The sequence below is a fragment of the Eublepharis macularius genome, chromosome 15, assembly GCF_028583425.1.
Source record: "Eublepharis macularius isolate TG4126 chromosome 15, MPM_Emac_v1.0, whole genome shotgun sequence".
Taxonomy (NCBI): Eukaryota; Metazoa; Chordata; class Lepidosauria; order Squamata; family Eublepharidae; genus Eublepharis; species Eublepharis macularius.
The window spans coordinates 13,311,647-13,336,435 of NC_072804.1; the positions used below are offsets into that span (position 1 = coordinate 13,311,647).

At 43.8% G+C, this 24,789-nt stretch overlaps 1 protein-coding gene across 1 annotated transcript in view; it reads right to left on the bottom strand.

The window, feature by feature from the left end:
• Positions 1 to 8,912: 8,912 nt before the first annotated feature.
• Positions 8,913 to 24,789, bottom strand: part of PI4K2B (phosphatidylinositol 4-kinase type 2 beta) — a 30,680-nt gene continuing 14,803 nt past the window's right edge. The window contains exons 3-10 of the mRNA XM_054999130.1: positions 21,742 to 21,942; positions 19,087 to 19,218; positions 17,154 to 17,307; positions 15,717 to 15,784; positions 15,214 to 15,313; positions 11,916 to 12,049; positions 11,448 to 11,507; positions 8,913 to 11,025 (exon numbers count right to left, since the gene is read on the bottom strand). Of these exons, the coding sequence (XP_054855105.1) occupies positions 10,852 to 11,025; positions 11,448 to 11,507; positions 11,916 to 12,049; positions 15,214 to 15,313; positions 15,717 to 15,784; positions 17,154 to 17,307; positions 19,087 to 19,218; positions 21,742 to 21,942 (1,023 nt within the window). The 3' untranslated portion in view covers positions 8,913 to 10,851. The remainder of the gene's footprint in view (positions 11,026 to 11,447; positions 11,508 to 11,915; positions 12,050 to 15,213; positions 15,314 to 15,716; positions 15,785 to 17,153; positions 17,308 to 19,086; positions 19,219 to 21,741; positions 21,943 to 24,789) is intronic.

Below are 24,789 nucleotides of genomic sequence, written 5' to 3' on the forward strand. Positions count from 1 at the left end.
TGGCGAGGCCAGCCAGGGTGCGAGCGGAGGCGGCTCGCCTGTGTCCTGTGCTCAGTTCAGAACCTGGTGGGCGTCCAGTGGCGGGAGCAGGCAGAGGGCGGCTCGGCCCCTTCCTGCTTTTAGCATCCAGCCTAACGAAGAGGTCTGGTGAACTCGGATACCGTACACTGCTGGCGCTCTGTTTTTGAGTCATTTCTCTTTATTAAAGATACTACGTTTTTAAAAGGGTATTGAAGTGCCCTTGATATTGACTGTGCTCATCTCTATGTAATCCGCCTCGAGTCTCAGCGAGAAAGGCAGACTATAAAGGACAAAAAATAAATTGTTATTGGGGGGGGGGGCATTTCTCAAGCCTGCTCCAGAGCCTTGACTCACAGGGCTTCGATGGGGGGCTTCTCAAGTGCTTCATCATCGTCATCCTCGCAAGCGGTCAGTATGATGCTTATTGTTGCAGAAGGCTTACCTCTGGTCACCTTCAGCCAGATGTAATGCTTTTTTACAACAAAGGTAGTCTCATGGAACCCAATGGGATTTCTTAAGAGTTTTGAGTGCATATCGTGGCAGCCTTTGCCGTGAAGGGGCAGGATTTGAACCTGAAGTTTAAAAGCTCACAACTTGCTAATGAGGACACAATATGAATCTCAAAGTTAAGTCCAATATTGTTAAAGGACTACAAGTCAGTTCCTGCTTTCCACTTCTTTATTCAACACAGAATTGCATTAGCAGGCTGAATAAGGATCTAAACATTCTAAATCTTTAGATTAAAACGTACACAGATTTAGGGTACTCCCAAACCTATGACTGGCCTACTCCCCCCATCAGGATGCTCCCAAAGAGTCACCAGACCAGAGCTTTGATGTCGCAAAGATAACCAGCATCCATTGGCCATTTTGGTGCCTGTTCATCCAGTTTGGAAAACTGAGTCCCTAGCCGTCCCAAACCATATTGACTCCCACGCACACTGACTCTCCCCCAGTTGTCAAGTGTGTTCATGATTCTGTGAGGAAGGAATTTTTTAGGAGGCCAACTGAATAATCTCCACAGGATCACCCTGACCTAGATGCCTGCCATTCAAATAATTCTAAGAGGTTGTTTGGTGAGAATGGGGGTTGGATCCAACCAGTTTTTCTGTTAATGAAAAATGAAGGGCTTTTCCATTACCGTTTCATTTTGACTACAAAAAAAGTTATTCTGGGCATAATGAGGTCTGCATGGACAAAACCCATTTGGGTCAGGGGCTGTAGTAAGAAAGGGTATTGGGCATGATTGCATGAAAATTATGGCTGGATTCAACCCAACATTTCCCTTTGCAGAAGCCATGCTAATCCTTCACCAGAACTGGCTCTTTTAGCTATATGCCTGATAAGCCTGTGTAGAATGCCAAAGTGTCCGATTAGGATTTGACAGATTTGATTCTAATCTGTACTGTGGGGCTTACTAGGTGACCTTGGGACACGTGTTCACTTAGCCAAACATACCTGTGATGATAAAATTTAATTTAAAACTATAAAACCATATCCAGTAGCAGTGAAGATATTAAAACTATACACCTCTTCAGCAATCGGAGAGGGTTGGGCAGGCAGGTCATAGATGTTTCAGATAAACAGCGGACCAAAGCCACAGCAGAGAGGCCGACCACGTAGCCCGCCCAGACCTCAACCATTGCCATAGGCCTGGTGGAACATCTTACAGGCCCAGCAGAATATAGTAGGTCCTGCAGGGCCCTGGTCTCAATGGAGAGTTCCGCCAATGTCAGGACCAAAGAGGCCCTGGCCCTAGTTGAGGCTAGGTGAACGTCCTTGGGACCATCTAAGTTCCTGTTTCATCCATTGTAACTTCTCAATATACCAGGGAGCCAGTCTGGTGTGGGGACGTAGAGAGTGACCGAGGGCAGTCTCATTAATGGCTTCAGAGAGATGGACATGCCAGTCCTCCACCAACTCATCTAGCGAGTTGCCAGGGAGCATCAGATCCTGCGGAGCATTCTGGCAACCCATTGGCTCCATCAGTCTCTGTGGGCAAGCATAAATCTGCCCGTCCCCTGTGCTGGGGGAGGAGGGGCTGGCACACTCAGATGAGTCTTCAGGACAAAGTGGTCTGATCATAGCACCACATCAATCACGTCCAGGTCCACATGAGTCCCCATCCCAAAGATCAGATCCAGCATGTGGCCCATTTGATGCATAGGAGCTGATACAAACTAAGAGTCCCAGTGCTGCCATGGAAAACATTAGGTCCACAGCCTGCAGAGAGACATCATCAGCATGGACACTGAAATCCCACAAGACCAAAAGTCTGGGGAACTCCAAGGCCCACCCAGCCACTGCCTCCAACAGGTGCAACAGGGTAGCTGCCAGTGGTGCGCTAGGCGGTCGGCACGCCAGAGAGATAGCTAAACTCTCTTCAGCACCCCACACAAGGACCACACAATCAATGCAAGCAATGTATTGTCGAAGGCTTTCACGGCCGGAGAACGATGGTTGTTGTGGGTTTTCCGGGCTGTATTGCCGTGGTCTTGGCATTGTAGTTCCTGACGTTTCACCAGCAGCTGTGGCTGGCATCTTCAGAGGTGTAGCACCAAAATACAGAGATCTCTCAGTGTCACAGTGTGGAAAAGATGTAGGTCATTTGTATCTTCTGAGTAGACATGTGACATCGCGCAAATCTCGCGCGAGAAAATGCAATCTTCCGTGTTTTTTGCGCAATCTTCCAGGTTGTTACGAGCAGCGGTAAGCCGTGTGGAAACAGCCCTGTTGGGAGTGCGCACATGGCGTGCATTCCTGAGATGCCTGCTGGTGGCGGGTAACCTCTGGGAGCTTGCCACCTTCTGCCAATCACTGGGCAATTGGCAGATGAGGGGGCAAATCCTGGGAGTTTGCCTGCCACTCATGGGTACCTGGGAACTCTAGGTGTAGGTTGGAAGGACACTGAGCCATACCATAACACCGTGTCCTTCCTTTGCAATATCTTGCCCCACTGTCATACCTTCCACGTCCCCAGAGTACTGTGATCGTTGACTCCATGTCCGATCCAGTGAGGACAACCCATGTACACTGTTGTGATCAAGGAGTGCAGGACACTTTAACACAGAAGAGGCTCTGAGCCCCAGGTAGTTCACCGTTTTTTCCTGGGAACGAAGCAATAAACTCCTTGAATTTCTGGCTGAGAGGAGATGGATTTCCTTTATGGCAGCAAATGGACTGGATGGAGATGATCATCTACTGACCTGCCAGGAAGAAGCAAGACAGATTGCTGTTTTGGCTATCCTGTGGTGGGAACACAAACGCCAAAGATGTGCACTACAGATGGGTTATGACAGGAACCAGGGAAAAGTCAACCCCAGTTGAGGATACATCAGAGAGACCCAGCTGTGGGGGAACAGTTAAAAAGCTGAATATAGTGAAAGTTGCTCAAGCCAGGGACCAGAGAATTGGGAGAAATGAAGTCTGTATCGACTAGCCTCTGTTTTAAAGTTTCAAGCTGCCTTGTGTCCATTCATTGGAGTGGAATGGAAGATTTGTATTCGCTTACCATGAAGCTTCCTTTCTCAGTAGTCCGGGAGTGGGGCAGTTCTGACTCATGGGAAGTAGCTCCTCCTCTTGCGCAGGGTCAGTTGACTTAGCAAGCCCAGGTAGGAGGGGTTCTTCCCTAGCTAACCAGTTCTTTTCCAGGCCCACATTCCCCTTGCTCTAGGTCAGTGAAGACTGCCGGTTATATGGTCTTTTGTTCATTTTCTCTCTGCAACATGCACAACTCAACAACCTACATGTTAACTATATACATCAACAAACAGGACATATTTTATCCCCCCTCTTTTGCGGGAGGGATAACCCTAGGTGGGTTTTTGGGCCACTGAGAAAGGAAGCTTCACAGTAAGTGAATACAAATCTTCTCTCCTCCCATGCTCCTGGAGTGGGTCAGTCCTGACTCATGGGACATAGGCCTAGCAATGTACTCCTGGGTGGGTTTACTGATCTCTGTGTCTGCAGAACGTGTTGTAGCACTCTCCTTCCAAAGGCTGCTTCTGCTGATGCTATTTGATCTATTTTGTAATGTTTTGTAAAGGTATGAACTGACTTCCATGTTGCTGCCTTGCAGATCTGTTCTAGAGATGGGAAAGCCCTATATGCTGCTGACATGGCCGCTCCTCTTAGGGAGTGAGCCGTGACCCCTTCTGGTGGGGTTATATTACTAGCTTTATAAGCCATAAAAATGCAGTCCCTGATCCATCTACTAATGCAGAGGTAGACCCCTGTTGTGGGGATAATAATGACATACTTTGTAAACCGCTCTGAGTGGGCATTAAGTTATCCTGAAGGGTGGTATATAAATCGAATGTTGTTGTTATTGTTATTATTATATTTCCTATGCTTCGGGTTTGCACAAAATGAAGGAAGTACTATGTCCTCACCCCTATGAAATGCTGAGTTTACCTTTGGTATAAAGGTCGGGTCTGGTCTCAAGACTACCTTATCAATATGAAATATACATAGGTCCCTGTTCACTGACAGTGCCCCTATTTCCAAGACCCTTCTCGCTGATGTCACCCCTATTAAGAAGATAGTTTTGAGCATTAGTTCCTCGAGGGGGCAAGTTGCCATGGGCTCAAAAGGTTCCCTAGTAAGTGCTGAAAGCACCACACTGAGGTTCCATGTTGGGAATCTGTGCACTTGTGGTGGATTTATTAACATAGTTCCTCTTAGGAATCATTTGATGTGTGGATGTCTTGTGAGGGAAATTCACTTTTTTGACCCCTTCACTGTTGAGATGGCTGCCAGTTGTCTTTTCAGAGTACTAGTGCTTAGTCCCTTATCTAATCCCTCTTGTAAGAAAAGCAAGGTCTTTATGGATGCGGTCATGGGGCACATCAAGCCACGAACACTTGCCAAGTCCTATTATAGCTCCTGTTTGTTGACTCCTTTCTGGAGACTAACATGGTAGCTATCACTTTCTCTGTATATCCGAATGCTTTCAACCTGTCATACTCAACCTCCAAGCTGTTAATTTTGTTAATTTTAGGGACATTGGATCTGGACTGCCTTTCTTCTGACCTTTTGATTGTTGACTCTGTCTACTATCACTTCTCGGTCTTGTTTGCCATCGGCTTTTGTAGCTTCTGTCAGGTACCTGTCTGAAGGGACGTTATTTCATGCTGGGGGGTGGCTAGACTTGAGACTGGATCATCTACGACAGGCAGTTTGATCTTTTTTGCTGCATCTTGACCTAGGGTGTAGAGCTTATTAAACACCGATTGAAGTGACTTTGGTTTGGCTGGGTTATCCCACTCCACCTCCAGTATGCAAGGGTACCCCCACTTGTGAGGGAGTCATCTTGGGGAGTGCCCTCTCAGAGCCTTGGGGATAGGTTTGGTCTATGTCCTTTTTCTCCACGTCCTTTTGGACAATCTCAAGTGCCCTTAGGACCTTTGGTAATAATCTTGAGTATAGCTCTTGAGGAAACAGTATAATCTGGTCAGAGGCTATTGTCTCCTCTTCCTCTGACAGCTCTCCTTCATCGTTGTCTGATGTTAGGTCTGAGGGTTCTGAGGCTGAGGGGGTTCCTCTGACTGACTAGAGGACTCCTCTGCCCAGTCTTCTTCCTTCCTCCTTCTCTTAGTTTTGGGGGGTCAGATTTAGCTGGTCTTTTACCTTTGCTGGAGGCAGGCTTTACATTCTGCTTACTTGGGGGTGTATCCTGTCCTCTAAATTCCTTTACTACCTCTCTGAACTCTTTCCTCATTTCACTCCTCAGCCATGCCAGGATGTTTGCCTTTGCATCTTGGCTTGAGAGATCAATCTCAATATTTTCCTGACTCTCTCCACTGGGGCCTTGCATTGACTATGGAGAGGAGGGCTTAGTAGGTCCAGACAGCTAATGGCACCCTTTGCCGTTTTGGCTTTGGCTTGGCTCGCCTTGGAAGCCATTCCCGCCAAAATCTTCCCATCTAAATATAAAAGAAAATGGCAACCATTTAGAGTGGGTTTTTTTTTTGCTTTACCTTGCTGCTAAGTCTGTGAGGACTTATTCCAAGCACAAACTATACATTCCTTTGTATAGGCTCCGGGGGCCAAGTGCCGCTCCAGTCTTGCCTTACTCCCTGGGAGACCCCCCCTCTGGGAGCGTGTCCCCTTACCTGAAGCAGGGGCCCTGGTCAGGCTGTAGCTGAAGGCTGTTGTCACCTGTGCACCCAGAGGTTGCTTTTGAGACAGCTGTTGAACTGCAAGCGTACACACGGCTGCTCTGCTCTGATCGGCTTTTGCTGATCGCGCCTTGCTCTCCCCTTTTTGCGCTGCTTTTGGGCTGGCTAGAAAGACACCAGCTCTTCCACTCGCTTCCCTGCAAGCGGCCAAAGGTGTGGGAGGGGGAGAGGAGGAGACACAAACCCTTCCTTTTCCCCCTTTAGTCTGTGCTTTTTTTTTTTAAAGTCCTGGGATCGCTTTGATCTTAGGATCAAGCCAACTCACCACCCTGCAGGAGCAGGGCTGGAAAAAACTGGTGAACCAGGGAAGAGCCCCTCCTACCTGGGATTGCTAGGTCAACCGACCCTGCACAAGAGGAGGAGCTACTTCCCATGAGTCAGGACTGACCCACTCCAGGACCACAGGAGAATGTCAAGGTACATCCAGTGACTTGAACAACTTACTTAGCCCTTGCTTTTGTTTCTTTTTAATTAGCTTCTGTAATATTCCTAAGATTCAGAGACTATTTTCTGCTATGTTTTTGTGCTTCTAGTAATTAGAAATGTTAGCTTGAAACTAAAGATGATCTTCTGTTTTAAAAGATCTCAGATTGTGCCCGATGATCCTTACCCATAGCGCCAGGCCACTTAACCACGCAGAGATCAAAACTCCAAACTAGACTCGAGTTAGATTAGCAGAAAGGGTATCTGTGGCTGCTAACACACGTACACAGTCACCTCTATCAGTGCCTGACAATGAGGAAAGGGCAGCGTTTGAGTGGTGGCAACCTACTCTGTATGATAGGAGGGAAGGGGCCATGTGGGCAAGCCCCCTCTTATACACACCTGTTATGAGCCTAGGCTAGGGTTGCCAGGTTCCCCTGTCATCCCAGCAGGAAGTGGGGGCCCTGGCACCTACCTGCTGTCATGTTCCGGGAAGTGACGTCATCATGCAGGCCGCAGCCACCCCTGGAAACGCTCCTGCACTCCACACAGTGGCTGATTCAGGCCTGGATTGGGCTGCTGCAGAGTGCAGGAGTGATTCCATGCGCCACAGTGACCTGATCCGGGTCAATTTGAGCCTGATTCAGGCCAGATTGGGCCCAAATAAGGCCTGTGGGAGCATACCATGCCACCCAGGAGCATGCTGCAGTGCCCAGGAGTGTGCCCCCGGGAGGCCCGTGCCTCTCCTGCCAGCCAGGTAAGCAGGGGTGGGGGGTGGGAACAGGGGATCTCCACCTCTAATGGGGGACTCGCAATCCTAACTTGTGTCAGGATCTGTCATGTTTTAGGTTCTTAACCTGAGTTACGCCATATTAAATGGGTAGTTGTTAGTCTTTCTCTCCCTCCAGGTCCAGGTGTTATTTCGACCACCTGGGAGAGAATACTCTTTCCATGGGAGAGAATACTCTTATTGGTTTCCACAGCCAGAGACCTTGACGGGCCAAGCCTTCCCACAGCAAAGTTCTCATCGCCCTGGAAGATGGGGGGAGGCAGGAAATGAAGGGTTTGATGTATCACATGTTGTGCTTTCTTTTCCCATTCTCGACAATGACTGTGTTCAGCTAAGGTCCATCCTGGGCCTTGGAATATGGATACTTGTATCAGAGCCTAGTCTTTCAATAAAACCTTTTGAAATCAAGAAATTGTGCTTCTTGCAGAAGGGGGATACGAACTCTAGATAACAGGGATTCCATAGTCTGACAACTTGAGCCTGCACAGTGAGGCCTAGTGGCTCTGGGGAAGCCTGTCCTAAAGTGACTACAGGGCCTACATCTCCCAGGCCCCCTCTAGACTCTGTGATTGGTTAAAAGAGGATTTGGAGGGAAAAATTGCATGAATAGAGAAGTAGGGGGAGGTGATGCCTGAGAAGTGGGGGGATAAAAGACCTCACTATAGGGCGAGGGGTTCACTCCTAGGGAGCAGAGCAAGGAGAGGCTGCTTCAGACGAGGGATCCCTCATCTAGAAGTGGTGAGTCAACTGAAGCCAGTCACCAGGAGACAGCTAGGAACAGTCTATACAGACACGTTAGGGTGTTTTGTTTGTTCTCCAATCTTTACTGTTCTCTTTATTCTACAAAGTTTTGGACATCTGTTATTACTAAACCTGTTAAATAGTTGTTTATTATTCTGCCTGGGTCCTCACTCCTCATTTGGTCACATATAAAGTAAAACCTATTGGGAAAGAGTAAACAAAAGAGGTTGGGTGGGTGCTGTGGACCCTCCCAAGAAAACCCGTGGCAGAGTGGTGGCAACCTACAGAGAGCTTCCCTAGTCCCCTGCCTGCAACAACACCAATCTCCCACTGCCTCTTAGATACTCCTGGGCAAAGAGAACAGGGGAGGGGTGGAGGATCAGCACATACAATCTGATCCCTTAGAAGGAAGACAGGATAAAATGTACTAGCTAAGAATTCTTACCAATTTTTCATAATGGTTTCCATCAATTTACCCAGAACGTGCTTTCCAGGAGAGGGCACCCTCTATAAAAAGCAGCACAAGAAATGACATGGAGTCCATGTAAGTAATGGCCTTCATAGCAGTACAGCACATGGTTTAATGCACCGTACTAATGAGTAGAGTATTGGACCAGAGATACCTAGACTGAAATCCCCATTCATCAAACTGTGTGGGCATGTTTGGGCCTGTGAACATAAAATGGGCAAAAACCTTCAAGGGAAGAAGAGATAAATATTTTTAAAAATAAACATCAATAAGGCACTTGGAACAAAATGTACGATACAGATCTTGATGTTTATTGTCTAATGTGAGCAGAGTCTGATAATACATTCTTTAAAAATTTTAAGTGTTGATAAAAACTGAAACCAGAGTAAACTTATAGAGTTGACAACTTTGTTTTCTAAAGCCACAGTACGATAAATTTTATATTTTAAGGCTTAGACATTTTAGTATATCAAGTATATTGTTCCAACATGCTACATTAATTGGTTTGCCAACTCCCAAATTGTATGAAATCAAAAAGTGACTATTTTAAGGAGTTCAGCTGTCTTGCTCAGCAGCCTAAGATACAGCGTCACCAGAAATACTTAATATAGAACTTTTGTAAAAAGCAATTTTTGCTGTAGGCATTACTTGAGGTCATTATGTTCAAGTATAACACTGAATTTTAAAAAAAATAGTATTACTAAGGTGTCTAAAATTTTAGGTCTATAACTGATGTTTCAGCATACAGTTATATTCAGCAACATAGTCACAAAGTGCTAAGAACTTTAATGATAAGAAATGGATGGGAACCAACAGAATAAACCAATCTTCAAACTTTTCTGATTCCAATAAGGTGGAGTGGCTAGGAGACTGGGACCCAAGAATTCAGGGCAAGGATTCTTACATAGCAGCAATGGACATGATTCAACTTGGGGTCAAGCTGATGAATTTAAATTGGCATTGACTGCAATTTTAAAAAAAGGGGGGGGGGAAGCTGTAAAACAATGTGATGAAACATAGCAGAAATCTTGTCCTAAAGATTTTTTTTAATACATCAGTCAAAAAAAGGTCACAAAATCTCAAGACCAAAAGCATAGTAAGACAAACAGAACTCTAACCAGAAAAGCTGTATGTGCATTCTTTGAGCATTTAAAAAAAAACCATAAAACTGAATAACTTGGTCTGCCACAAGAAACACAATACCTTGGTAGTATTTTAAAACTCAGTAAGAACCAGAGGGACGTTAATGTGCTTTTATTGTCTCTTCCCCATGAGGTACATTTAAACATCAAGAAAATGGTTCAAAGTTGGCTCACCTGGGAGAAAAAGACCTGGAACTGAGGCTACAGTTGGTTCTTACGCAGCCCCTCCACATTCTCTCTCTAGACGGCAAGATGCAGGAGTAAGTCTCCAATTTACATCTCCTTGTATGACCCACACGTGTGCCTCCTACATCCCACTAACAAGCCCTCCCTCCCTCAGGGAAAGAGTCAAGCCTAGGCAGGTATCTGAAAGCATGGACTCCAATCACACAATATGCTTGATGCGCCAAGACGCGTGTGATTAAAAGCTCCCTTCCACTTCTCATTACAAACAGGACAATGATGCTGGGAGGACATAGAAACTAAGTTGCAGAGCTCTGTGAGTTCAGTAAAAACAGTTCTGAAGGATGATGAAATAATTTTCCCTCCTGTATTTTTATGGAATTAATCTACACCTTCATGCCCTTTGTTTCCAAATGCATAAGTAGTGAAATTGGTCCCCTAAGAGATAACTTCGCAATGTCTGAATACATGAAGGCTCTAAGAACTCATGTAGAAATTTGATATAATTAAAGAGGAATGTCAGGGCAGCTTTCTTTCAGGAGGAGGACAGAAAGGCTCTGCTCCAGTTTTAACAAACAATAATGAAACTACGATTTCTGACATTTCTGTCCAATGTAATGAATTCTAACATTGTAGTCAAAAGTAGTCTTTGGCATTGTAAACTCTTCATTGCCCCTTAATATTAAACTACAGAAAACATCAATTCTGCCTACAAAAATATAGTATAGGACAAGCTCATTTCCCTGATGCAGAATTTCACAATTTTAAGCAAACTGTAAACTTATTACATTCAAAATACAAATCTTAAAGGTTTTGCGGTTTTGGCAGTCCATGTACAGCAGAACATTACTGTGAAACCTTCACACAATAAATTCTTGCTAAACTGAAACCATTTCTCCAGCTCCTACCAGGAAGAAAAGAACGGCTTCCGGCTATGAAACGTCTGAGTGAATGTATTGCTCAGATGAACAATCCGTCCTTGCGTCCCACCATGACTTCTCTCCACGACCACACGAGGCATCTGTACAAGCTGCAGAGGACTTCTTCCATCCTTTAGTGCCTGAGTAAGATTAAGTATCTGTAAAGGGGAGCAGGGGTTATATGGTATTAAGAAGCTTGATCTTTTGGAGATGGCGCCTAAAACAAGTTAGCTCCAATCCAGGATAGCAGGTGACTCACTTTCCAGGTTACCTCACACAGCAACACCCTTTGGGGCATTGGGGCCAAGTGTGTGCTGACCCTCAAAAGACCAATGCCAACCTGAGCCCCTTTAAGAGCACCCCACTCCCCCACCGCCATGCACTCACTTTGTTGCGTTGGGTGTGGAAGTTCCAGGGCATTGCATAGAAATATAAAGTTAGTGGTGATATGGCCCCTCAATGCCATTAACATAGTTAGCCTTTAACCCAAGATCAGCTGCTGAACATTAGGCAATCTCAACAACTATGCTGTGCAAAAACCCACCTTAAAAGCTTGTGATGTAATAGAACGTGTTCTTACCTGCCCTCTCATAACAGATATTTGATTTTCAAAGGTAGCCTTGTCAAAACCTTTGTCAGTCTGTACTCAAAAAGACAAAGTAGTGTACTCAGAAAATTTCACAACTCAAGTCAGACCTATGTACATGTAATTACAGATTCAAGGGAAAAACAATACATAATAAACCCTTTTCCATATATTCTGGAAAGAAATACAAACTTCATGTGTTTTTCAACCAATACAAACAACTTGCAATACTTCACAGAGTGTGAAGTGTCTGAAGTTTTCAAGGGGATACCTTGTGCTACAGTTGCAGGTACATTTATTATTGCTCCCCAAAGGATAAAAGCAGCAAGAAAATCCTAGGACAAGTTCACTGTTAAGACCTGAACTTTTCCTATGTCTTAATCATTTGGTTTTATTCACAACCAGTTCAGAAAGGAGAAGTCCACTCCACTTTGGAGTTCTGCCCACCTACCAAAAAATTACCTTGAATAGTTCATAAAGATCTTCACAAAGATCCTGTACAAAATTCATATCAGAGATACGAGGAAGAATCCAATCTATTGTCTCTTGAGAAAAAGGAACCTTTGCTTGTGGCAGCCAAGCCCAGTGGAATGGATCTAGTGGGAGAATGGGGGAGGGGACAAGATAGGAGACGGAAGGAATACATTTTCCAGTTAACAACCCAAACATAAAATTTTCAGATGCGCTACTCAAGTGTGTGACTTTCTGGAAATGCAGTCCCAAATATGTAACTTTGCTTCAGGTCCATGGCTAAAAATTAAACTTTGTAACTGTGACTTCAGCAGGTTCACTGAAGAACATATGACTTGTAATAAAACAAGCCATGCTAGTTAAACAGCATTCTTTTATTACAATGTCTGAAAACAATACCTGTTGCAAAATCTAGACAATTCTTATTTAGGGCACCTTATGCGAGTAGGATTTATAGGCTTTGTTGCCAGGAACTACACAGCGTTACAAAGAGAACAGCTGTAAGCGTAACAAGCCAGGCACAGAACCATTTCTGGGACCTAGATAGGATACAGTAGCACAGTCCTGCTTCACAATTTTTTCCTGCAAAAAGGCTTTTTCGTCAGAAGTGCATTCAGGCTGGGAGTGGGGTGTGTGCAGGCAACATGCATTGCAGCAGGAAGCGGGAGAGACCTAGCTCAATTTTTGTTGCAAAAATTTCTTATCACCAAGTTTCAAATAATTACTCTAGAAGGACTAAATGACAGGGCTGTGAGGAGACAGACAGGTCAAGTGTTAGTATGGCCACACCGTTTTCAAATAGTTGTGAAGATACTTCCATCCGAACAGTAAGCTGGACCTATAATGGTTTCGCTCACATGAAGTTGCCTTATACTGAATCAGACCATGGCCTATGAAGAGCTACTTATTATCTACTTGACCAGCAGCGGCTCTCCAGCATCTCAGTTAGAGGTCTTCCACTTCACCTACTGCCTGGTCCTTTTTAAGTGGAGATGCCGGGGATTGAACCTCAGACTTCCTGCATGCCAAGCAGAGTCTGTTCCACTGAGCCACAGTTCCTCAGCCACAGACCTCCTCAGGCTGCCTTGTAAGTGCTGGAAAATTACTTGCTGTCTATAATTTTGGCTGCCAGACAGAAGGGAGGGAAGCAGGAGTGCAATTCCAAAGTAGAAGGGCTGTGAGCTTCAGCACGGCAAACGAGCTGCTGGGCTGAACCACCCTGTAACTTTTAACTATACAAGGTGGATGGTGTGTGTGTGTTTGGGTGGGTGGTTAAGCTACAATGTTTTATGAGAATCTTCTGAAAGGCAGAGGGGACAAATGCAAGTTACTGCTGGTCAAATGCAGAAGACAGGGTTACCTTCATTCCCTCTCATGTTAAAAAAAAATCAAAATCTTGATAATTTTGACCAAAATAAGATCATGATGTGGTACTCTTTGGTTTTTACTTTTTGAAAGTAAGCCTCACAGTAACAGTGCTGATTTAGTTTTTGTTCAACTTCTAAGTTGTAATCATGCAAAGTTATGTGGCCGTAGATCCTACTAAAGTCAGAAAGACTCACTTTTAAGTAAATATGCACAGGAACAGGCCATTAGGATTTCCTTTTTGTACACTCCTGTGTACGCATCCTTGCCTGATCCAAGTCAGCCATTTCTGAGTGTCAGGGTTTCAACATATCGGTGATGAAAACACAGCCTGCACCCATCCTGAGGATCCATTTTCCTTATTACTTCATATGCTTGGTGTCTGAGGTTTGTTTTTGGAAGTAGTGAGGAGAAGGGGCTGTTTGGTTCATTTAAAAATCTAGAGTCAGTCTCTTGAGATTCATGATTATTGCCCATCCTCAAGTATTTTTCTGTGAAAAGGAGACTTTGCTATTTCTAGTTTTTCTCTTTCAACCTGCATTTTAATTTTAGTTTCTTACTATGGTTTTCTTTTCTACTTTGAAATGGCTGTTCTCTGCCCTAATCCTGAGAAGGAAGTCATTTAGAAATAAAACAGTGCTAAAACTGAAAGTGTTCACATCACACCAATAGCCATTTGCCTCAATGGAGTGAGTGTGTCTCATTCTTCTGGCTTTAACTCTACCGTTGTTTGTTGTTTCTGTACATAGGTGAGACCAAACACCCTACCTAGATATACTAGCTAACTGGATTCACAGTACAGATCCACACATTCTAGTGTGTGCTGTAGGTATGCTGATCAAGTGGATTCTTTAGGATGTACATTTCCCAAGGCATTTCAATAGGGTTCATGATCTTTAATTCCTTCATTACATCATCTATTGTTTGAATTTTTCAGCCATGCAGGTGAGGCCAAGACTTCTGCGCTAGACTCTGATACGTCTCCTTTAGTTCTCCATTCAGGAATCTTTCCCATCCTTATTAAGATTAACACAGCTGCTAATTTCCCCCTCTGGCTCTTGGCTGTAACACACTGACAACAGTAATACACATTTAAACATCAACAAACTTACAAAATGTACATCACACACAAAAAAGGATCGAACCCACGCCTATAGGATGTCTTATGAATCCAGAAAACCATCCATGAACACTTGTTAGACATCAAGTGTTGATGTAAAAACACACCTTCTAAACAAATGTTGAGTCTCACTTTGCAAATATAAATCTATTTTTTCCTTCTACAAATTAGGGCAGTGCTCTGTCCCACACAGTAACTCTGGAAAGAACGCATCCCTTACGTGCTGACTTATCAAGAAGTGAAATAAATAGCATGACAGCCCTTTAAAGACGCTAGAGATGCAGAACAGGTCACACCTGGTAGATCTAAGTCCTCTTGTGATGCAACAGATCCCTGTTCCATAAAGGATTAGCAGGACAATGAACAGCTCTGTCTTGCTAGCAAGGCACACCTGGACAGAGACGCTTGGGGGAGGCGGGGGAGAAATGAGCACTAATGTGAGAGCTCTGGAAAATTCCCAGAAACTGGGCTTCCTATTGGTTAACACCAGTTAGAAAGCAGAGAAATCCAGAAATCTATCTTTGGACTAGGGTCCCAGTTTGGGTGTGCTTTGGTGCCTTTTGGAGCTTTGTCTTGGTGCTTCCCATGCTGATACCATGTGGTGAGGCCTTGTGCTATTAGAGGAGTGATGACAAATCCCCTTGTCCTTCACAGAGTCTAGGCACTGCTGGGGGGGGCGGGGAGACACATCATACCACCTTTCTTTAGAAAGCGGAGCTCCCGCATATGAATTCATTGCCACCTCACATTTATTCAAGCTCTCAGTTTACAACATTGAAGACTAGCTTTAATCAAAACACTCACATGCCCTCCACTCATCAGGATGTTTGAAGGGAAAAGCTAAACCATTATCAATCGCTGCAATTTTAATAACAGGTTCTTTTTCGTTAATCCACTGGATGTCCTGTGGGAGGGAAAACATAATTTAAGCAGCAAGTGTAGAATTCAGGTGCACAAGGCTCATAAATTGACCATTCTACTTGGCAACACATTTGAACATGTGAACGAGCACATTTGCAACACGGCAGCAATACTGCAACAAAAAGGAAACCATTAAAATAGTATAGCAAAGCAGCGCAAGGTAATTATAGAAATATGTATTACTATACCTTACTGTTATAAGATGGGAGCATCATTATTTTTACAAATATTCAGCCTACCCACCTAACTGTAACCCAGTTTATGAATAAATTTGATCAAAAGCACCAGGTCAATTCCTGATTCCTAGGGGAAGGTAAACACTATACAGCAACTTATCTGGAAAAACAAAACTCACTAGGTTAAATTCGAGCAATGCTTCGTCTTACCTTGTCTGAATGGTCAGTGCCATCACTCTGCTTTTCATATCTGACTAGCCAATTGTCATTGCCTCTGTCTTCAGTGAAATCAGAGGGAAGAGGAAACACAATTACAATATTTGAAAATGGAGAGCTCAAAGGTTTCATTATTAAAACAGAATTAAACAAGTTCCATAAGTCACAGTTATATCAGAACTGCAATAAAATGGGTCTCCTCTGGCTCAAACCCTGCTCTGTCATAGAAGCTTGCCGGGTGACCTTGGGCCAGTCACACCCTCTCAGCCTAACCTACCTCAGAGGGTTGTTGTGAGGATAAAATGAAGAATGATGTAAGCCACATTTGATCCCCATTAGGGAGAAAGGTGGAGTATAAATAAAGCAAAATAAAATAAAATGTCAGTAGTAGCACTTACATTCTGAACAATGCCTTACATTTTAATCTTTTGAGTCGCACTGTTGTTTTTCAGGCATCCCTCCCCGCAACTAGCTGGCCGTCTCTGTGCTGAACAGATTGAAACAAGAGCTCACTTTCTTGCGGAGTAAATAACTGCTTGGTTCACACATTGTCCTTATGATAAAGGTACATGTGGATCAATATCCTCCTCTGTTCGGTAAGGATTTCAGGAAAGGCAACAGAGCTTGCTTTAAGCAAGTCAGAACAGAGAGAGAGACCATTACTTTGCTCCAACTTTCAGAAAGGCAGCCAAGCACTGGAGCTGCCGCTAAACCACTTCTTGACAAGGCAAAGGCAGCTGCTGCCAAGGCACGTGACAAACTCTTGCCTTAAACAGACACAGCTGCCTGCAGACAGGAGGAGGCCTGAACCAATAGCTTAGGTCCAGCCTCCCTGCAAATATTCAGTAGCACATGGAATTCTGGCTGGGCCAATGTCCACAGTTTTAATGTCTCCGCGTTTACGTCACAAAGCATTCTAAAAGGAGATCAAACCACTCCTACTGTGCTTTGTGGGCCAGTTACAACTTTTTATTGTGGATCACCAGCTGACAAGTCCCTACACAAGAACCACTCTCGCTTATAAATGTCAGGTCTCCCTCATGAGTCATTTTGCACAGTTTCATTCATTTCTGGACAAGTATGTGAATAAGGGCTTCTGACTTGAAGGAGCTGCCTGACAGTCTCTGGAACTAAGACCTGCACAAGCCTGAGTCTAACCTCATCTCATCAAACCCTGCCTGGCAACTGCTCCCAGGAGTATGCCTGTGACAGGCTACAGCTCCTCAACGCAGAATCGTTTAAAAACTCAGGCTGCCTCATCACTCTCAAGAGTAAATTTCCAAATTTTTCTCCTGCATAATGTGTATACTTCATTTCAGACATATTGTCTCAGTCCACGTACTACTGTTAGAGCAAATTTATCAAGCCCATGTAACTGTTTCATCTCTTTTCAAACTGCCCCTTTCCTAGCACAAATGAAGGGTCACATACCAGTGTTTCTGATGACATAATCAAGCACAACCAATCTTTCAAACTGCGACTGAAACTGTTTCCTGGTATTTTCAGGCAAAGGTTCGGTTTCAAATTTCCTGAGCCAGAAGTCAGCCTCTTTGTAGCCTTCAACAAACAACTGAAAGGAGCCAACCTGCAGTTTAAAATAAACCTCACATTTAGAAAAAAATAACAAAATTGGTTTTAAGTGTACCCAATACACAGCTAGTATTCTGAACTGGAAAGTCTCATACCACAACTACCACTACTCCAAATTTAATATTAATAGGTGTCTCCTAGAAACAAATCCAGTCTCATGAAATGGGTGAGAGTTGAAATAAAAATAGCATTATATATAACAATTTAAGGCTGAGCAAAAAAATCTGGAGCTTTTAATGGCTAGCAAAGCCTTACTGGACAGACTGAAGCTATCATATTGTTTACTGTTCGTAATGTAACTTATCTGCATTGTTAAAAAGTTAAAATTCTACATACAGGCAATCAAAACTTAATGTTCTAAGTGACAACCTATATAAATTATACAAATTGAACCAACTTAATTTGCATAATCTATTCTTGTTTTGCTAGTCAGCAGCATTCATCCTTCTCTGTTAATTACCTCCCTTGACAAGACAAAACAGTTCAGTGCAGGAGAGACAGTTTGGTGTAATGGTTAAGAGAGGCGGGACTCTAATTTGGCGAACCAGATTCGATTCTCCACTCCTCCACTTGAAGCCAGCTGGGTCAGTCACAGCTCTCTCAGAGCATTCTCAGCCCCACCCACCTCACAGGGCGATTGTCGTGAGGATAATAACACTTTTGTAAATCGCTCAAAATAGGTGTTAAGTTGTCCCGAAGGGCAGTTGTTATTATTAATTGCAGCTAGTAACAGGTTGAGTTCAAAATATACCTTTTCTAAGGTTACGGGCTGAATTCAGGATTCTGCCCCACCAATCTGCCCTTTCCCAAGAGTCAGACTAAAGAGTACAGGGCTGCTTTCCACCAGAGACAGTCCTCATGACTCTGTCCTCTCCCACTACCAGGCAGAGTGCCCCCCTCCCCCCCGTGATTCTGTCTGCTCTCTTGCTGAGGCAGGAACCAGCCGAAGTGCTGCTGCGTTTCCCTCCAGCATTCCATCCCCACCCCAAAAAGTGACTGGATGCTCAGGCGGTGCTCCCATAGGCTCAAGGATGAAACAGCTGAGCAGCCGTTTTACCTTTCAGGGGCAGGAATGCCTCCTGTCAGTCACAAAAACCTTTTCAGCTGGTTGTTGAACTCCTCCCAGAGATCTTTGTGTACCTGGTGGTGGTGTGACTTTTGCTATGATTTTATGAAAAAGGTTTAAAATTTGTTTTTGTAATGCTGCAATTTTAAATATAACTGTGAGCTGCCTTGAGCCCGTCACTGGAGAAAGGCAGGTTAAAACTGTCTTAAAATAAGACCAAGAGCAATAAAGGAATTAAAGAAGGTAAGGAAACAAAGCAGCTAAACAGACACACAAAATATGAGATGATACCATATAAGAAATTCTCCTAACAACAATTTACAATGTCTAAGTTGCAAAAAAGATGCTTTAGGTGCATTAAAGCGTTGGACATATCCAATCTAAATCCTAACTCTTTTATAAGTGCAAACCTACCTTCATTTCACAGTTTTGCTTCTCAAAGTTTGTTTCAGAAATGATTTGTCATGCAGCCTTAGAGGACTATCATTCAAGTAACTCATGCCAAATATTACCTTGGGTATGTGGAGCTAATTTTGTGATTATTTCTAACCTGGCAAAAGGGTATTAAATTGACTGCTGTTCTATCACCTGGGGGGAGGAATGTTCAGGGGGTCCTAAAAGAATTCCTGTATTTTATATGTGGGAAAAAGTGACCCTGCTAGATACACTATCATAACATTCTGAAGTCTTTTTGAAGAGCTTACTTACTTTTGGAGGTAGTCCTATTCGATGAAATTTTTTCCCAACTTTTGGCACTTTTTCTAAAGCATACTTCTTGCCTCTTGATTTTGCACGATCTATTGCACTATAGTTAAAGGTCTCACTGACAATCCAGACAACCTTAAAACACACAAGACAAAGCACGCTTCAGAGTTCAATGCTTACCATAGCTACAGCTTCAGAAAGATGCTTATCTATACTTTCATAGTTATAGAACATGAAGACTGCTCACTGAGTAACTACATCATCCTCCGTGGCAAAGAGAAATGACTACAACCACTTAGGCTATTCCTTAATTTCTATTTAGGCTATTCCTTAATTTCTTTAAAACATGTTTAAACACATCAGCATGAGATTCCCAGACATACACTGCATGTTGAGAATTTTAATGCATATTGATATTTCAGATCTATTACCTAGTTAGATTCTTTCATGACAGGCCATTAGTTGCATTAAAAATATTGATAGCATCATCCTTTTAAAATGTACTTCTGTAGGAGTCACAGCTTCCTATTTTTCTGAAACAATTTGCTTAAGGCTGCATGGGCCAAGGGAGGCATTGATAATGAGCAGGGGCACAATTCATTGGAAGTTAGTGGTTTCCCAGAACTGAGTGGGATCATATTCTCCTTGGAGGATGACACACAGCTTGAGGGTACAACTGGATCCAACCTTGCTACCGGACCCTCCAGTTGTGACTGCAGCCAAAGGTTCCTTTCATCATCTTAAGCAGATGGACCAGCTGTGGCCTTCAAACAAAAGATTACTTAACCACTGTGGTTTATTCCTGGTCATCTCTCAGCTAAACCATTACAACATGTCTGCAAACTGCCCAGAAATTTCAATTAGTTCAAATATCAGGCCAGCTATTTAACTACAGCGCTAAGCCAAGGAGAGCATGTTACCCCAGCACTGGAAATGCTGCATTTAAGTGTCATGACTAGTGTCATGGGAGTTCCCTTAAGTAATTGGCCCAGTCCAAAGATAGGGCTTTAAGCTGTGGACTGGGCCAATTACTTAAGGGAACTCCTCCATTTCCACCATTTCTGGGCATCAACATCTACTTCAAATCCCCTTTGTCAAATGGGAGCCTGGCAGGGACAAGCAGCAGGGCACTCTCCGCAACTGGGGCCCATCTCTGGAATTCTTTCCCCAGGCAAGCCCACCAGGCCAGACTTGTCCACCCCTTTCAAAAGATACTCAACATTTTCATTTCACTTGAAGAGGAAGAAAGGCTTATATTGTTAACCCAGTTGATGGTTATTCTTAAGCTGCTGCTCTGTTGTTTATAGTTTTATTACTACACTTTTACTATACAGTTTACTACACTTCTGGGTAGTAGTGTATGCGAAAAAGATCTTGGAGTAAGAGTGAGCTGTAAACTAAATATGAGCAGTCAGTGTGATGCGGTGGCAAAAAAGGCTAATTCAATCTTGGGTTGTATCAAAGGGGCCATAGCGTCGAAATCGCAGGAAGTCATAGCCCCTCTCTATACTGCCCTGGTCAGGCCACACCTGGAATATTGTGTGCAGTTCTGGAGGCCTCACTTCAAAAAGGATGTGGACAAAATCGAGAGGGTGCAGAGGAGAGCGACAAGAATGATCAGGGGTCTGGAGACTGAGCCTACGAGGAAAGGCTGAGGGCCTTGGGAATGTTTAGTTTGGAGAAGAGGAAATTGAGGGGGGACATGATTGCTCTCTTTAAATATTTGAATGGCTGTCATTTGGAGGAGGGCAAGGAGCTGTTCCAGTTGGCAGCAGAGGATAGGAATCGAAGCAATGGATTTAAATTACATGCAGAAAGGTACCAGCTGGTTATTAGGAAAAACTTTTTCACGGTCAGAGTAGTTCAAAGGTGGAATCAGCTGCCTAGGAAGGTGGTGAGCTCCCCTTCACTGGCAGTTTTCAATAAGAGGCTGGATGAATATTTGTCAGGGATGCTTTAGGCTCATCTTGCATTGGGCAGTGGGTTGGACTAGAAGGTCTGTATGGCCCCTTCCAACTTTGTGTCAGATAAGCCTCCAGCATATCTGCCATGCCCTCAGCTGTATTGTGGTTGTGATAGTATTGTGTCTCTGAGTACATGCAGAGTAAAACCAGTATTCTGTTGCTTTGTTGCTAACTGCTTATCTTCCAGGCAAAGTGTTTTGGTTACCAGTTCCTGCTGAAGCCTGGGAACCCAACATTGGACTTAACATAGAGACTGAGCAGCGCTCCTTTCTCCCCACTTCCCCGGCAATGCGCACCAAAACCTCCAACAGCCTCGCCTTCCCACTTGGGGGGGGGAGGGGGGAGACAGTGTCCTATAATTGAACCTGCTTTACTACCTTTAGGCATTCTGGTCAATTCCATTGTCACAGCTTCTTGAACTGATATTTTCCCTAATAAAATCATCTTTAACTCATACACAAGAGTGATGCAGTGAAGTGATCACGGAAGTACCTGGCAAGACCTGACACTCTGTGATTCTGTGAAATGAGTTGCAATAACCAATTTAATTGGGGAGTTCTCACATAGTAATCTGTGGTTTTTAAAATGCTTTTTTATTTATTATGCTAGCAGAACAATAATACACAATTAAACGGCAATACAGACTAACATTTGATTTCTGCTAGTCCAAACTGCCTCTGCAAAGCATTTTTACCTTTGTTTTAGGAACCACTCCTAATCCCAGTTTGCTGTCCACAAGATAGGCACCAGCTTCAGAGAGGTATCCCTGATTAGGAACAAGGCAGCCTCTACCAAAACAGCAAGGGCAACAGATCTTGTGAAAATATTTGGTCCATTTTGGATTGAGATGACCATAAGGCTCTTCAGATTTTGGCTTAAACACTCCAATTGTTTTCTAAAAAGGGAAAAGGAAAAGAGGTAACAAGTTACTTACATTAATTTCTTGAGTATCAATGGCCAAGTCCAGAGGTGTGGCCTGACAGAGCCTCCCCACAACAGCTCTTCTCCAAGGCGATGGCTTCGTGCCAGCTTGACTGCTTGCCTGGCACTCTGGAGTACCAAGGCTGGACTTAGCCACTGGTACTCCAGGATGGCAGACAAGCAATCAGGCTGGCATGAAGACATCGCCGTGGAAAAGTTGCCGTTATGAGGAAGCTCTGTCAGGCCACACCTCCGGACTTGGCCCTAGGTGCTGAAGGGTGCCAGGGAGGGGGCAGGTGCCTTTAATCAGGCTGGCGTTTCCAGCATCCGGAAGAGGCCTCTCTTGAGACATAATGACAAAGGGAAAGACAAAAATATTTCTTCTTTAGATACAGTGGTATTCCTCACTAGAATGTCTATGGAGGCTTAAAAACTTTTAAAAGAAATAATTCCCCTCAGCCTCAAGGATGAGGTGAGGGGAAAGCCCAAAGAACAGCAGTGGAGATCCTCTCTCACAGCAGCAAAAAGCGAACTGAGGGAATAGCGCCCCTCCTCCTGGTCATGTGATGTTTTTGTCAAGAAATCGCCAAGAGGAGGAGGGGCGCTCCTCGTCTTCTAGAAAGCTCTGGAAATCTTTTCTGTGGTGGGCCTACATGTGCACAGTTCCAATGTGAGCCTGCACAGAAGCCATGAAGATAAAACCCGTCGGAATCTCACTAGTGTCAGGGGAGGCAACTAATTGCCACAAAGCTGAGCTCAAGTGCAACCAGGCCTTAGGCACCTATTACTTTCCCTAAAGGCCACCACTCAGCCAGCCCCTTTTCTTTTTGTTGAACTACAAACTACAAACTACAAAAGAGGAGGAAAACACGCTTTATAAACAGACTGCAAAGTATAATGTAAAGAAATGTTGCAGCTAAATAAAAAAAAATCATGACAAAAAGATCAGCCTACTAACGATCTAAAGGCTCCCAAAAACAGTAAGCACAGAATGAATACATGTGTTAGTGGTCAGGCTTGGTCCAGTTACTTCTGGGAACGCTTCAATGTATTTACTTCACTTACAGCTCCCCCTTTCTCCCCAACAGGGGCCCAAAACTGCTTACATTGTTCTCCTTTCCTCCTTTTTATTCTCATCCTGTGGGGCAAGTTAGGATGAGAGCGCCCAATAGGCTTTCATGGCAGGGTGGGGACTCCAACATGGGTCTCCATACTTTCGGAAGTTCATCCAAACACTCGCTTTGTTCGTGGGCAAGGGTTCGTTAAATTGCTCCAATGCGAGGCATTTTTCATTAGGTGTCTAATTGTACTGTCTGTTTCCAACATGACTGTGGAACAACCTGAAACACTTTAGACGTATAGACGCTTGATGGAATCAATTCCTCCTTCTGAAATATATGCAAAACATATGAGTTCTACTGCCTACATTGAGAACATGTGTGTGTTATATAATAGTCCAGTGGAAACTAGTGTTTGTGACACTGAATTTCACCAATACGCACAGAGCAGGTGACAAATTCTGAAGTCTTTATTAGGAAGTCACGGCAAGGCACTGCCTGTCAACTCCAACCTCACCTAGACTGTAGACATCACAAAACAAAGGTGTCAAAACTCCCACCCCAATTGGACTACGTTCAAGGAGTGCTGCAAAGCACCCCTCACCCTCAGCACTTCCAGCTTGCAATAAAAGGGATGGCAGATTCCCCCCCCCCACACACACACACACCTTTATCCTTCATGTTAACTGTATTTTTTTAAACCCTTTAAAATAATTTTCACATACAAAACCAGGAGACTTTGAAAAAGCATGAATTTCTTAGCCAGTCCCAAAACTGAGCAATAAACCCAGGAGTGTCTGGAATAGATTGCCACCATGTTGGCCAAGAAAGGTTAAGGGACAAGTAGCCTATAATCAGAAATACTATTCAGGTTCTGTAGCCCCTGCTTGGAAACCCAATAATTCAATGTATTCAACACAAGCAACACCCTGTAAAAATGTTATCACTGGAATGCATGACCATTTAAGAAAAAGCGTTTTTTAAAAAGTTTTATTACAATTGCAATAAAGGACTTCCAAAGGACTCAATATATCACTAAAGATTTGAGGGACAGAATGTTTGACTTTCAGATGTTCTATTAACATCTGGCGTGGCAAGTATAAGCCATCACAAATTTTTTTACAAGGGTTACTAACCTACCTAGGCATTTCTGGCCTCAAGGGAAAAACTGATTTTTCTTAGCCTTTTGTGAACTGGCTGAGTAATATGCTTCATACTGAATTTTCCAAGTTAAAAGCATTGTAATTAAGTACTCTCTCTTTCAAACTAGATAGAAGTCTGTCCTGAGGGGACTTAGTTTTTTTTCTTTTCATACTCTAGACTCAATTATGAATTTAACCATATTGTTGTAACTGCAGCAATAAATACTAAATTAAATACTCATATCTATGCCTTTTAGAGAAATGCTAACTATGGCCTGTGCATGCTTTGCAAGTAACAAAAGATATGTATGCATATGCAAGAGCATGCTTCACTAGTAGCAGCAAAATTATTACTCAGTTAAAGATTTGCACATAAGTATTCTTTGACAGGAAGCATGCTGTTGAAATACAAAATGCATGCTTTGGCATAAGCGGGCTAGTGTTATGTAGCTGCTTCAAACTGGCCCAACGACTGACAACAGCGATGTATGATAGGACTACGCTTGCACCAGATCCTAATGGCAGATCTGTGATACTATGACTGGGCCCACTATCATCTCCTTTATTATCAAGGGCTGCAGCACATTCACCAATGTCATCTCCTGAAAGCAGTGACCTCAG